The sequence below is a fragment of the Pipra filicauda genome, unplaced genomic scaffold (genome assembly GCF_003945595.2).
Source record: "Pipra filicauda isolate LSUMZ 115617 unplaced genomic scaffold, ASM394559v2 scaffold80_size11013439_pilon, whole genome shotgun sequence".
Lineage (NCBI taxonomy): Eukaryota > Metazoa > Chordata > Aves > Passeriformes > Pipridae > Pipra > Pipra filicauda.
In genome coordinates this window covers 1,304,536-1,320,032 of record NW_024104987.1, presented here as the reverse complement: position 1 = coordinate 1,320,032, position 15,497 = coordinate 1,304,536, and the positions used below count along the sequence as shown (strand labels likewise).

The window sequence follows — 15,497 nt, the reverse complement described above, 5'->3', positions numbered from 1 at the left end:
CAGCACCCGTGCCATGTGCCAGCTCCTTCCCCGAGCTGCTGTTGGGACCACACGTATGTGTGTGTCTGTGCAGGCATGTACATTTGCACACACACACGTGTGTGCATGCTGGGGAGACACCCCAGTGCCCCTCACTGCCACAGGGGGACTCCTGGCCACACACAAGGAGGTGCTTTTGCTGCACCACACATGCAGCGTGAGCCAGGGCAGGGATGTGACCCACCACCATGAGCTGGAGGCGCTGGACAAGTGGCTTTGAGCTGTCAAACACGGGAGTGGCTCTTGGGGACTGGCACCCGTTGTCCTGACCCCTGCACTGAGCCCCAGTGGTGACACCGGGGTCCGCTGGTGTCACTCAGCCTGGACCTGAGAGCAGCTGAGCCCAGCACCGCTCTGATGAGTCATGGCTGAACCCCCTTATCATCCCTACCCCTGCTCTTATCAGCTGCCAGCACCAGCAGACGAGGAGCAGATAAAGGAAATAACCACATCCCCACTCGCCCGCCCCCCAAGCATCATCCCAGTCCCCAACTGGACCCTGCAGCCACCAGACCACCCAGAGCAGGAGGAGGAGCTCCTGCTCCCTCACCCCCAAATCTCTGGGGGGCCGGGCAGGTGCTGCAGCGTTGCCATCCCCGACGGGGAGCGCTCCGAGATAAAGCAGAGAGGGAATAAATAAGCAAGCTCAGCCCTCCTTGCCCAAAATCTAATCTTGCGTTAAAACAGCCGCGGGCTGTTTCGGCAGAGCTTTGTTTGTTCTTCTGAGAACTGAGCGTAAATTAAACTTTCATAAGACCTGAGGAGCACGTTCCCTCCGCCGGGAAGCGCAGTGGGCCCCGCGCCCACCTCCCTGCATGGGAGATGGGGACAGGGACGCAGGGCTCCTGCCTCGCCCGGTGGCACCAGGGAGATGGGGTGGGCACGGCAGGACTGGCATCAAACCCGCTGGTGACACTCGCCCACCCACGCGGAGCGCTGGGGTCACTCGTCCCCGCGGGAGGAGGGAGGGTGCCCTCTGGGGACGAGTCCTTGAGTGTCACCGCTGATATTTAAAAATGCTCCCCAGAGGCTTTAAATAAGATATTTCAATTCCACGGAGCTGTCAGTGGCGGATGCCGACGCCAGGAATAATGGGCCCGCTCTCCTTGCGGTGTCCTCGTTAATAAATCACACGGTGACTCCCGAACACACGCACGTGGATGGACGGACGGATGGATGGATGGACGGACACTCGCTGATGCTCAGTGGTAGAGGGGCACGTGTGTCCCCAAACAGACCCCTGTGCACCACATCCCCTCCAGACTCTCATCCTGGGACGGGGACGGCGCAAAGCCCCTGGCACGGCTCACGGGACCCAAACTGCCCCCACCCTTGGAGCACCTACAGGCCCTCGGCAGCACTTTGTTCCCCCACGCTGGGAGCCAGGACCCCTCCATGGGCAAACAGAACCTTTGCCCCTCCCATGGGGACACTCCTGCAGATCCAATTAAGGGGCCTGGTCCCCCCCCACAGGAGCTGGAGGAGCTATTAAGCAGCAGCACTTTCACACACACCTCAGTGGCTGAAAATAGCCTGGAGAAAGGAAATCAATTCCCAGCGCAGCCCGGCCCGCAGTCATCAACCAAACCAGCACAGACTTTGTTCTCTCCCGCTCGCCTTCCATGGAGGCTTTTATCCAACACCACTTGGATTTGATTTCCTTCCCCCATCACGCCTGGCTGGAAGGGGATGAGAATTGATTTCCCCCCCAATGTCACCCCTGATGTCCCCGCTGCTGTCACCCCCTCACAGGGGGATGTGCTGTGGGCAGAAGTGGGGAATGTCACCCCACACAGCCCCCCCAGTTTGAACAGAGGCCACAGTGGCTCCTCCATGGCCAGGAGCTCCTGGTTCCGTTGTGCCAAGCAGCTCCTCCACCTGGGACCGATCCTGCTGCCCTGACCGGGTGGCTTTGCCCATCCTAACCCCGTTCCAGCCAGGACGGAGGTGAGGTCTGGCCAAGCTCCCAGCACAGCTCTCGCTGCTGACTCCGCTGTTCCAGGGGTTTGTTTGGATGCTCTGCGAAGACGGAGGTTGACAGGGCATCATCCGTGGGGAAAAGCCCTTCCGCAGCGAGGACTGACCCGCGCTGCAGGAGAACACGCCGATGGAAAACAGCGGTGGCCTCGGGCTCCGTCAGGAAGTGGCTGTGCCCTGCTCAGCCCCAGGGTCAGGAGGGGGCTCCAGAACCAGGAGCCCCGTGCCGGGGGACCGGCGGGTTTGCAGAAGCAGCTTTGGCACCGGATCAATCTGACAGATGGATGGCTGCTCGTCAGGAATGACAACCTCTCCATCCATCCATCCGCCCATCCATCCATCCATCCATCCATCCCTGATGCCGTCAGTGAGGCAGGGCAGGGCACAGCAGCGTGACCAGCTCCTCACCGTGCAGTCCTGGCAGGCAGCTCCGACACGCAGCGGCACCGCCGTGTTCCAGCAGGATTGTTCCCCGCGCCGCTCCGGCACAGCCATGGCCCAGCCTTGGCTGCTGCCGTGCCTCTGTTATTGTAGGGTTGCTGAGAAGCGTGGGGCTGACGCTGCCGAATTATTCTTAGATTGAGGGGGTGGAGAGGGGCCGGGAAAAGCATCAGCCAAAGGATCTGATCCATCAGACTGAAAGCCAGAAGAGCACAGAAATCCGCGAGGTTCTTCCAATGCCGCCCAGTAACAGCAACAGCTGGATCGGATTTTGGGTAGAAGCACATTGGCACAGTCCCCTTTGATTAATATCCTGTATAACGATTAATTAATTCTGGAGGGGACGTGTATTTGAATAGTTACTGCGGGATAATGAAATGTCAAGTGAGCATTAAAACACACTTAGCAGAGGTTTAACGACTCGCAGCATCCGAGCGCACGTCCCGGCACCTCCACCCGCGCTGGGCCAACGCTCAATATGGCTCTAAACGCCCCCCTGGTATTCCATCAGCCCCCGTTAACTCTGTTATTGGATCTCAATTAGCTCCTGATTGGAACGGGCTCTGTTTTCAAACACGTGGCCGTCGCCTCCCCGCTCGCCTGAAGTGTTTTCCCTTGGTCACGGGAATCGGGCGGGCGCCGGCGGCCCTGTAAATCGCTGCCTCAATTGGCCCTGCCAGAACAATGAGCCAGTTAATAATTAATGCTCGTGTATTAATCAGCCTCCTTCCCATGGAGCAGGGACGGGGCGGGCGCACGAGCCCCGATCCATGTTGCAGCATCCGGAGGGCTCCGGCGCGTCACTAACCAGGAGCTCGGCCATCACCCAGCTCTGGTGGCATTCCCAAGTCTGAGAGTTCCCTGTCCATCTCCTCCGTGGCTGCCTGGACATCCCCTCCATCGCCATCCCACCATGTGCCTCCTGCCAGCCCCGATGCCAGTGTGGCTCCCTGGCACCGCTGCCCTGTGCCCAGCAATCACTGCTGCTCACTCACACCAGCTCCACGTATCCTCCCCAATTCCAAACGAGGCACAGAGACAGACAGCAGCCTGCCCAGCACAAGTATTCCCAGGAAAACCACCCTATGCTGCCCATTACCAGCTCAGTGCTCCTCCCCAGCACTCCTGGAGGCTTTGCCACTTGTGGTGACGCCGAAGGTGACACCAACCAGGCTGGAGCCACAGGCACCAGGAACTCCCTGCTGGGCTTCCACACAGCCTGGCTGCAGCCCCTCCAGTGTTCATCAGCTCCCATTAATTAAATCATTGCATGGCAATTAGCTCCACAGAGGAGAGGGCTGGGCTTTGCACCTGGGCTGGCAAAGAGCTGGTCCCACCAGAGCAGGGATCAGTTCCTGGCAAGCAGTGGCACATGTTGGGGTTCCAGCAGGAATCCAGGGGTGGACTGCTCTGTTTGCCCCTAGGTCTGGGGTTTTTAGAGGCTTCGGGCTCTGTATTTTACATAATTTGGGGACAAACTACGGGCACCAACCATTTGGGGGCCTCAATGGGCCTTAAAGGCTTGGCAGGGTCCTGTGTGTGCAGCTGCTGTGTCCCTGCATCCTGGGGGACACGCACCCCAAAACAGCCCAGCAAAGAGGGAGGGGTTGAAGAGCCAAAAATCTGCCCCAAATCTTGGTGAGCCCATGCAGAAAGGCTCCTGAAAGGAGACGGGAATGGATCAGATGCACCACGTGCTGGAAAATCCACCCTGGGGCTGGCAGGGTGTGGCACTGGGAGGCTCTGTCATGCCAGCCCTGCTTGGCTGGGGGGAGCTGAGGCAAAGCCAGCCGGTGTTGGAGATGGAATTACTCTTTTCCAAGATCCCAGCAAAGGGAGCTCTTAGGAAGAGGTGGGGGATGCTTTAGTAGCTGCTGCGCTCCTGCACCAGCTGCAGAGGGGCATGAGGAGAGGCACGAGGGCTGATTTAGGAGCTAGAAGACGCATCCCTACGGATGGGAGTCTGTCCAGAGGTAATCTATGTGTAAGGTAATTTCCGACGGCAGCAGGACTCGATGCAGCCCTTAATAGGACAATCTCATGTGATAAATTACCAGACCCAACTAATCTGCATGTTAAATTTCTTGTATGAGAAATAAATATCCTCAATTCACCAGAGAAGCGCCTTCCTTCCGAGGATTTCATTAAAGACATCAAGCTGCCTGATTTGCATGTTATGATTCCTCGTACGAGGAGCAGTCGGGCTCTGGAGAGCTCGTGGAGAGCCTGGCACTGGGGAGATTATGCAGGGAAAAACAGAGCTGGCCCTGCACAGCGGTGCCAGGGCCAGGCTGTGCGGGCAAGGCTCTGCCACCTGCCCTGCTGTCACCTCAGCCGAGGACACAGCGGGCATCAGGGGGTGGTGGGGTGTCACTGGGGGGTCTCCAGGCTCGGGAGGCAGTGGGGATCCCATGGGAAAGCTGCCTCTGCACCCCATGCCAGTGGCAGGCAATGGAGGCAGCATGGGGGGGAAGGCAGGGTGGTCCCTGATCCCACATCTCCCACAGGGATGTTCCTGAGGACACGGTCCATGGGCACACACAGAGCCAGGCTGGTCCCTGATTCCCCACAGTCCCCAGGGATGCTCCCAAGGGAGGATGTCTCCACACACACATAGAGCCAGGCTGGTCCCCAATCCCCCTGCAGTCCCCAGGGATGCTCCTGAGGGAGAATGACTCCATGCACACACAGAGCCAGGCTGGTCCCTGATTCCCCGTGGTCCCCAGGGATGCTCCCGCAGGGGGAATCCCTGGCTTCATGTGCACACAGAGCCAGGCTGGTTCCTGATTCCCCACAGTCCCCAGGGATGCTCCCCAGGGGGGATGTCTACACACACACACACACACAGAGCCTGGTCCTTCTGGAGTTCCTCATCATGCCTGATCCCCTGGGATGCTCCTGAGGGAGGATCGCTCCGCATGAACACAGAGCCAAACCGCTCCGTGATCCCGCCACGGTCCCCAGGGATGCTCCTGAGGGATCAGCTCAGGCCCTCTCTGGCTCAGGGCCAGGGACCTGCCGAGCCCGTTGCCCACCTGGCCCTCTCCGCTCGCCAACAGCCGCTCCGGTGGCAAACTGGCGTCGGAATTGCTGCGGGAAGGAAAGGGCGGTCGCCATGGAAACACGCTGCCAAACTGGGAGAGCGGCTCGTTCCCTTGGAACGTGGCGTGAGCTCCTCCGACCACCAGCGAGGATGAAGTGGGGCGATCTGTGGGGAGCGGGGGGGCTGCGAGCCCCTGCCCCCAGCCCCCAAAATGGGCACAGTGCACACGGGCGACTGCAGCCGGCGGTGCCGGCGGGATGCCCCGCTCAGGAGACGGTTTGGGGAGCAGCGGTGAGGACGAGGAGGATGAAATGCTTGGAGACACACTGCTCTGTCCGGAAACCATGGGGTGATGCCACCAAACGTGGCTGGGAACCACAAGGTGATGCCATCAAGCCCAGCTGGTCCCAGGGCACAGCCCCCAACAGCACACTGCCCTGCTCCAAAGCCTCCCTCGTGGGCACAGCCGGGCCCTGGGAAGGTCCCTCCTGTCCCTGGAGTGGGGACACGCCAGGGGACACACACCAGCACCAAGCTGGGAGGGACTGGCTACACGCTGTGTCCTTCATCCACACCACCACCATTCCTGACCCCACACGGCCTGGAGCATCCCCGAGCCTCCCTGGCCATCAGCACCAGCCCTCCCCTCTCCAAGGATTACTCTGTTTCTAAACTCGTTAACTTTTAATTACAACCTTCCCACTGCCTGAGCGGGCTGGCTCCGCGCCACCGACAGCTCTATTAAAATTCAATTTCTGCCCATCATAACTAATTTTGGTCCTTTGCTTTCTCACCAGCAGCCTCCAATGCCAGGCAAGACAGCCAAACACTGTCTCTACACTCCAAATCCCCACGGAGCCGCGGGCAGAGCGCAGGGATGCCGGCAGGTTCCTCGGAGCCAGGCAGGGATTTGCACGGCAGCTCTTTGCTTCATTTGCTGCGCTGGGTTTGTTTGGGTTTTCCCCGCGTGTTTGTTTGTTTTCTCGCTTCCTTCCCTAATCCTTTCTGGCTGGATGCTGGAGCTGGAGGCGGGGGCCAGGGGCTCTGGAGGGAAGGGAGTCACCTTGGAGCAGGGATGCAGCGATGTGGAGCTGCCCAGCATCCCAGAGCAAACACCAGTGCTGGCCTCTTTCCTACAGAAGGGTAAACTGAGGCACGGATCAAACCCAGGAGAAATCCAGGAAAGGAAGTCAGAAGTCCCCATTCTGGGTTTGGAGGTGCCCCCCAGGTGCCCCAACCCGCTCCCCCAAAACCAACAGGGAAGAGCCCAGGGACGGGATCCTGCACCTTTGTCCTGCCTGGGAATGAGCTGTCACTCCTGACAGGTGAGAGCTGTGGGAATTGTGGAGCTCAAGAGGTCTCTGAGCTTCCACACCAGAACTGGGGACAAGGGGCCCATCCCACCAGGCATCTGGCACTGGTGCCAACACCCAGCACTGAGCTGGGGGCATCGGGGCCATGACAGACCATGGCTTAGTGGGGGCCAGCCCCCAAGGTCCCCAGGGACGGCCAGGGCTCCAGGATCCCACCACGGCACCGTGCTGGGGAGGGGATGTCACCCAGCCACACTATCTCTGTTCCTGGCATCCCGGAGCAGCCCCGCGTTGCTACAGCAACACGAAGCCTTTGGATTCGATGCCTTTAAAGGGGGAATGGCTTGTCTCGACCTGAATTATTGATTAAAACAGAGAGGATGACACACGCACTCAGAAGAGACGGCAAGAGGTGCCCGCCTTGATTTAAAAGCCAGCTCCAAGGGGCTGGAGTTGTGGCGGGATTAGTTGGCACACGGGGCTGGATGCCTGGATCTCGGCACTCTCTCCTGCCACCCTGTCTTGCCCCTTCCCTGGTTTAGCTGTTCCCAGGGAGCCACGAGCTGGCTGTGATCCCCAGCCCGGTGTTAAGGTGTTAATCCGCTTGTGCAAACACCTCCTCCCCGGTGTTGACCTGCTTAAATTCCCCATTTGCTCTCCAAACAGAGCCAGCAGCTCCTGAACTGCCAACTGCTGCCTCTGTGCTGCCTCCCGGGATGGCAGCCCTGGCAGGTCCCACGGTGTGCCAGGTGGGATTCACCACAGGCAGCATCAGTGGGGACTCAGAGTCCCACGATCATTCAGGTTGGAAAACACCTCCAAGACCGAGTCCACCCTGTGCCCGATGCCCACCTTGTCCCCCAGCCCAGAGCACTGAGTGCCATGTCCAGTCCTTCCTTGGACACCTCCAGGGGTGGGGACTCCCCCACCTCCCTGGGCAGCCTGTTTCAATGCCTGACCACCCTTTCCGGACTCACCGGTATTCCAGGGAGAACTTGGTGAGCTCCCGGCTGTTGTGCAGCCACTTGAACTCGAGGGGCCAGCTGCCCTCGGCCATGCACGTCAGGACCAGCCTGTTCCCCTCCAGGTGCACTTGGCTCCGCACCGGCTCCGTCTTGAAGTACGGGGAGACATCGTCTGTGGAGAGAGGAGGGACAGGGGTGAGGGACACGCCAACCCCACATCCCACCAGCCCCACATCCCACCGGCCCCACGGCACCAGGACCGCTCCTCACTGGAGTCCCTGCCCTTGGCAGGGAGTGGGATGAGATGATCTTTAGGGTCCCTTCCAACCCAAACCATTCCATGGTTCTTTGGGCATAACCATAACCCGGCAGCCCCCTCCCTGTCGCCCTGCCCTGGCCCTTGATCCCCCCCCAAGCTATTCCACAAGACCATGGACGAGGGCTCAGCCCACTGTGGGTTTATCTGAGCTGCTCCTTTGCTTTATTCCTGGCTGCCTTTGTAGCATCTCCGAAGCACCAAGCTTTTAACTCGGGGGGTGAAGGGGCGGAGGGGCTGGGAGCAGAGCGAGGTAGAACCACTTACTCCTCTCCTGTTTTATTTGCTAAGTAAAACTATAAATCGAACCACACAGCTCCATTTTCTGCTTAACAAATGGAAGCCCTTTTACTTCAAAGGCACATTCATATTCCCCAGCAGCTTTCAAGTGCACGTTCAATCACGGCTTCGAGTTTTTTCTTTGGGGTAGGGCTTCGCTTTCTCGTCTGCGAGAGCTGAATTCCTGCCACGGATCTCTGCACTGTGGGCTCAGCCCACTCCAGTGCCCCACCACCCTGGGGGGTGCCAAGAGTGTGCAGGAGCTCAGAGGCACCCAGACACCCCCAGACCTGCACGGGGGGTCCCTCTCCTCACCGGGATCCTGGCTCCTGCACACCTGCCTCGCTGTACCCACATGGAAATGCCCACTGGATTTACACCCTGTCCTGCCTGGCAAAGGGGTGGGCACGGTGGTGCTGGATGCCAGGCAAGTCATTAGGAAGGGAAGCAGCAGCTTGTGGCTTGTTAATTTAATCCTCCTCTCTGACCTTCAGCAGTGCTGGCTGGAGTGGGCAGCCCTTATCCCAGTGTCCCTGCCTCAGGTCCGGGCTGGATCCGGACACTGGAGCATCAGGGCACCACACAAAGCTGGTGTGGGGCACTAGGGCTGAACCCCACAGCAGCCCAGCATGGCCCAGAGGGCACAGGGGCAGAGTGGTGCCCAGTGGCACCATGGCAGCTCAGGGCCCTGGCTGTGGGGTTTGGCAGCACTGTCTGTGCCCCCTGTCCCATGGCTATGTGGTTCCCCAGTCCAGAGAGCTCGTGGCAGCTGCGCTGCAGCTTTCGGGGTGCCCAAGGAGTGGGCACACGTGTGCTGCTGGGCAGAGCAAGCCAGGCCCACGGGAACAGCCCAGTGCAGGATCCGTGTCCCTGTGCACGCGTGTGCGGGGGTGGGCACACGTGTCCCCACCACCACCTGGCAGGAGCTTGACCTGCAAGGCCGGGGCTTCGCCCACGTCGGGATGGAGCCTTTGGGATTACGGCAGCGCCCAGATGGGGACGTGGCACAGCCAGGTGACAGCTCTGCATCCAAACACCTCCTGCATGAAACCAGTAAATGAGCCACGGACCAGACTGGGGTCCACTGGGCGCGATGCAGTTGATGCATTGCTCCAGCAAGGATCCAAGCACGGCACAACAGGCTGATCCCCAGGGACTGGTGGTCCCCAGTGGTCCCACGGGAGCCCAGGGCTGTGCTGGCAGTGTCTGGCCAAGCGCTCCAATGGCACTGTGGGTCTGAGACCTGGTGTGCTCAGTGCACCCCTCACACTGAGCCAGCACCCAGCACCTGGGAGGCATCTGGGAGGTGTCCTGGAGGCGTCTGGGAGGTGTTTGGGAAGCGTTTGGGAAGCAGGGTGCTCCTGGCACACCTTCCCCTGGGCCTGCCCGCCGTTTGCATACATCCTAATTTGATTTTAAGCAGCTAAGGCTCATCGCGCTTTGAAGCGCCCGAGCCATCTGTTCTGCATTAAGGGGTGAAAAACGGCGCAGAGGAGGAGAGGCGGCTCCTAATTCCGTATTGATCGTGCCGTGCTGATCCGCCCGCGAAGGTCACGGCGGCCGCCCCGCACCCAGGGAGTCAACCCCACCCCAAGCACGGCAGGGGACAGCGGGGATGGGGGTCCCCGGTGTCTCTTCCAAGGGGTGAAGGCGGCACTGAGCTCTGGGAGTGAAATCCTTGTCATTCTTCTGGGAGCCCTGTGCCCCTGCAGGGACCCCAGCCCAGTGCTGAGGGTGGCAGGAGGAGAGGAGGACCCCGGGGAGGGGAATGCAGCTGGTTTAGTGCCAACGTCTCCAGAGAGGCCTCCAGGAACAAGACCAGGTGTTCCTGGTGTTCCCCTGCCCACCAGCTCTCAGAGGGGAGAAGGGTGGGAGCAGTGCTGCCCCCCTGCCCCCAGTCCCTCCTGCAGCCCCCCTGCCTCAGTTTCCCTCTGCTCTCTGGCAGCACTGGGCATCTCAGCTCTGCTCCCTGGGGACAGCTCCTCTCTCCCACCATCCACTACAGGTGATGGCACCACCACATCCAAGGTGTGTGGGGTGCTCACCACCTCACCACAGAGCCAGCACGGACAGGGGCTGCCGTTCCCCCCATCCTGGACCCAATGGGAGGGTTCCCAGTGGGTGACAGCCACATCCCCCCCCAAACGAAGGGTCATTACTGCTCATTCTCCTCTCCCCCATCTGTTGTGGCTGTTTACACTCCGCTTGCTAATTAGAGGCTAATTAGTTGGTGCAGAAATTCATCACTTTCCAAACACAGGCAGCAGCGAGGGGCGTCTCCGGGAACATCTGCACATCTGCCGGCGGCACGGACGGTGCGGAGCTCCTGGAGCCGCCGGACTGTGCCATGTCCTGCCACGCTGTGCCACGCTGTGCCAGCCCAACACAGTCCCCTCCATGCAGAAAGCACCAAACTGCTTCATCCCCACCCTGCCCACACTGGTGACCCTGCAGCTGAGCCGAGTTGCCAGTGGGGACGGAGGGGATTCCAAGAGCTGCCAACCGGGAAGGGGGACAGGGACGACCCCAGCTCTCTCCCTCCCCTGCTGATGACATTTTAATGCCAGGCCCTGGCACGGCACTAATCCTGCCTAATGGGATCACAGTCTTGGCCCCTGCACTTTAGTTACATCAGGGCCGGCAGAGCCGGGGCTGAGCCCCGGGCATTAGTGCCAGAGCAGGCACAGATGTAGGGCAGGGCCCCCGAAAGAGCAGTAATGGATCCTAATTCCCAGGCGTAATGGGTGAGCTGGGAACTAAGCTCCCCTCTCCCCAGCCTCAAATCCCCCTTGATGGCAGGGAATGGGGAGTTTTAAGCCTGGAGGAATCCCGGAATGCCTGCCAAGGGCAGGGCTCTGCCCAGCAGCTGCTGGCAGGGGGGAGAAGGAGGGTGCAGCCCCTCCTTTCACCCCCCACAAAGATTAGATGGGGATGGAGGTATGAGATCCCACTCCACAAGTCCCTCTGGTCACGCCTGAAACACCAGCCGCTCATGGGATACCCAGGTCCCCTCCTGCCTGGCACCACGATCCCAGGGACAACAGAGTTCCCTTCCCTGCCTGTGTTCTGCACAGGGTCACCCCCCACTGCCCCTTAGGGACAGGGGTGACATCCAATTGCTGCACTCCCCAGCTGGCTCATTGGAAGCTGATCAGCCCATTAGCGCCCATTCTGCTAATTCCCGTGAATCAGTGGGATGTGCTGGGCATCCCAACTGGGCCGATGCCCACCAGCACCAGTGGGATGCCCTGAATCCAGCCCACCTGTACCTGCAGGCTCCAGGTGCCCCATGGAGCCCAGCCAACACCAAGGACCAGCACCTGCCTCAGGGAACACAGCACCATCACCTCTCTCCTTCCCAACAGCCCCTCTCTGGTCTCACCAGGATGTGGCTGGTGCAATCCCAGGAAGGGACCACTCTGCTGTCCACACTCCTGGACCACAGAAGAGGGGACAGAGCCATCTCCCTGCTCCCATCAAAACTTCCCAGGGTTCCCCCATCCTTCTCAGGGCACCACCACCCAAAAAGGAGGATGGCAGCCTGGAAAGGAGGGTGCCAGCCCTTCGGGAGCACTGGCACAACCACCTGGCACTGCCAAGGACCAACCTCCCGCTCTAGCCCCCCCGGAACAGGGAGATGGAGCTAAATCTCTTCGGCATCAGACTCTCGCTGGCTCCGCAGCACGAAGAGATTAAAAAACAATAAAGAGAAAACGAAACCCTCCGCTATAATTACCAGCCTTTAGCCGCCAGCGGAGGCAGGAGGGAGGGAGGGAAGGAGAGAGGGGGAAAAAGAAACACAGGAGAAGAAGAAATCCACTAAAATTTTAATAGGAACCACTGCATTTAATTTAACGACACATTTTTTCAATTACCAGAATAATTGTTTTATTCATAAAACGAGTTTCAATAAGAGGGTAATTTTCCTTTGTTTTTATTATTCATTTGTGGAACATATTCCCGGCGCAGCTCCCCGGCGCCGCGGCAGCCGCTCCGCATCCGGGGGGCTGGGAGGGGGGAACATCACGGGGGCAACCCATGGCCCCCAGATACAGCACCCATGGGGGACCTCAACGTCCCCGAGCACCCTGGTGGGGTCACAGCCTTGGCTGTGGGTGTGAGGAGAGGTGGCCCCAGGGGATCCACCCTGGCCAAGGGGCGCTGGGGACACGGTGGTCCCCGCTGAGGCCACCTCGGCAAGATGAATCCCCAGGGCCTTGTCCCTGCCCAGGGAGTCACATCCCCTGCTTGTCGGATGCCAGCCTGCGGTTGGGAAGCATCAATTTTTCAGTGGATGCTGGTAAAGCCACTGGGTTGATTAAATGACGTGTCCCCACAGGCACTGAGGGCACGGAGCCACCACAACACCCTGGCACGGCCACGGCGCTCTCGGTGTCCCCCCACGGTGTCCCCCCACGGTGTCCCCCCACGGTGTCCCCCCGGGGTCGGCGGCAGGTGCAGGGGGATTAGCGGCGCTCCCCGACACCGCCAGAACCATTAGTATTCCTGAGACAAGGCTCCATCCCCTTCATAAAAAGCAAACACGGAATTGAAATTCCGAGTGCTCCCGGCACCTGGGGAGCCGCGGAGCGCGACGTGACGCCGAGCGGGGAGGACTGGGGGGGACCAAAGCACCGTCTGGGGGTGCCAAGGACGGAGCCAAGCAGGGGTTGACATGGAGTGGGCACCTCACTGAGCCCGCCTGCCCTCCTTGCAACACCTGAGCCAGTACAAAGCAACCTGAGCCTCCGTGGGGCTCACACCGGGCTGGCAGCGGGGCAGGACGGCTCCATCCTCCTCATCCCACCATCCACCAGAGCCAAAGTCATAGAGTCATGGAATCCCAGACTGGTTTGGGTTGGGAGGGACCTATAAGCTCATCTCATTCCAACTCCATGGGCAGGGACCCCTTCCACTAGCCCAGGTTGCTCCAAGCCCCGTCCAACCTGGCCTTGGACACTTCCAGGGATGGGGCAGCCACAGCTTCTCTGGGCAACCTGTGCCAGGGCCTCACCACATTCACAGCCAAGAATTTCTTCCATGAAATCTATCCCAGCCTCAGCCCTCAGTCCTGATCCCAGCAGAGAGGGCTGGAAGAGGACCAGGCACAAGGACACACAGCTGTCCCTTGCTCCCCCCAGGCTGGGCTGGTGCCATGGGGCAGCCCCATTCCCTCCTGGCACACAGAGCAACCTGGCACAATCCCAACCACCTCATCCCTACGGATCAGCCCGGCCGCCCCGCACACCCCCACCCATGGCACGTCTTTTGATGTGGTTTTTTTTCCCTTTTTACTAAGAAAAAGACTTATAATTGCAGATGTGACCATTAATCCTCCCAACTTACTTTGTTCCCTTCCTTCCCTGCTTTGCCCTCCCTCCCTTCTCCCCCCACTGAGACCAAGAGCTTTAAAACTCTCCTTCTGGCTATTAATTAAAAGCAACCTCTCCACTGCCGTGAGTGTACTTGCCATAAATTAATAGCAGCCTTCTTAATCAAATCTTATCTCCTCTCCGAGTGCCCGGCGCACGGGGCCGGGTTGGTATCCCAGCCCGCCCAGCCGTGAAATGCAATTCCCAATGCTCCAGTGGACTCGGCAGCTCTGCTCCGGCTCCTCCTCCCCGGCGCCTCTACCTGTGCCGGCCTGGAATCACCACCTGGGCCGGGAGGGAGGAGAGGGGCCCGGCCACCCGCTGAGGAGGTGGCTCCCGAGGGACACGCTCCATTTCTCAGCCATTTACCGCGTTTATCCGCGGCCCCCGCGGACGGCACTCGCCTGCCTGAATTATTTAGGAGGGCTTTGGTGCTCCGAGGCTGTGAGAGCAACGGTGGAAAACTCTCCTACCAGAGCTGGGGGCACGGGAAGGCAGCAGGGTCGTGGCACAGCTTTTGGAGGGTCAGCTGAGGGTGATGCTCTCGGACCTGTGAGCTCACGGTGCTCCAGTGCTGCAGCACGTTGGAGAGCATCATCCCTCCAGTCCCCCAGCCTGGTCCCCCATTCCTGTCCCACCAGGTGTTCCTTCTCCCCACCCACACAGCACCTTCTCCGAGTGCTGCTCTGTCCCAAGGGCAGGTGCAACACCAGGATGATGGTGAGGACCCACATGTCCCACAGTGCCACCCCAGGGCAGCCCCTGCCCCACACACGTCTCCATCCATCCCGGCCACAGCCCCGATCCGTCCCAGGGAGCCCAGTGGGGCCACAGTAGTCCCCAGCCCCAGCCCTCCCCTCCAAGCTGCCAGTTCCCCAGTTCCACAGGATTCTCAGGCAGCAAAAGTGATCTGGGTCAGTGAGGGACTCGGACATGGTGCCCTATGGCCACTGGGGCTGCTAATTCCAGCCCTCTCCTTTGCCATGCAGAAAACCCAGTGTTGGATGTGATTTTCCTTCTTGGCAGAGCCAGCTCTGCCTCCTTGCTGGTGTGAGACAAACACAGGGGGTTCTGGATGAGACAGGCACGGGGGGTTCTGGATGAGACAGGCATGGGGGGCTCGGGCTGGGATCCTCCCACACCACCACAGTCCAAGCTAAGCCTGAAGCAGTGAGGAGACGACACGGGTTTGCAGCGGGAGGCACATCAAAAAGGAGCTGCTGCTCCTCAGAGCTAAGAGGGTTTTCAGCCAAGACAGAGCAGCCTGGAACACCTCCCTTGCTCAGCTCCAATCACACTGGGATCATGGGAATAAAACCACCTTTGTGTCCATAAGAGGGGCCACGGCCCCGAGCCGCTGCCAGAGCAGGGATGTGCTGCCAGTGTTGAGGGATGCAGGAGCATCTCACAGCAGCCACATCCCTGCAGCAGCAAGCCCTGGAGCTGTGCCAGGTGCTGTGCCCATCCTGCCCATGACCAGGCACCACTGCAGCCCTGGAGGGAAGAGCTGGGAGGCACCCGGTGCCCTCCAGCCGTCTGCTGCCCGCACGTGCCCCACGTCGACCTTGCTGCCAAACACATCCCTCCTTGCTCCAACGCCTCCTGCAGAGCCTGTCGGGCTGCTCACAGCACGGGGAGCCGCTGCCCTGCCATAGGGAAGGGGCACGGGCAGCAGGAGGGCTGCTGGCCATGGGAACACTGGCCCTTGGACTCAGGTGACAGCTCCTGCCCACCTGGAGGGACGTGGCTGGA

General features: G+C 60.2%; 1 protein-coding gene across 1 annotated transcript in view; it reads right to left on the bottom strand.

Moving 5' to 3' along the window:
- The window catches only part of SDK2 (sidekick cell adhesion molecule 2), a 46,178-nt gene that overhangs the window by 18,803 nt on the left and 11,878 nt on the right, over positions 1-15,497 (bottom strand). The window contains exon 2 of the mRNA XM_027725386.2: positions 7,791-7,950. Coding sequence (XP_027581187.1) covers positions 7,791-7,950 — 160 coding nt within the window. The remainder of the gene's footprint in view (positions 1-7,790; positions 7,951-15,497) is intronic.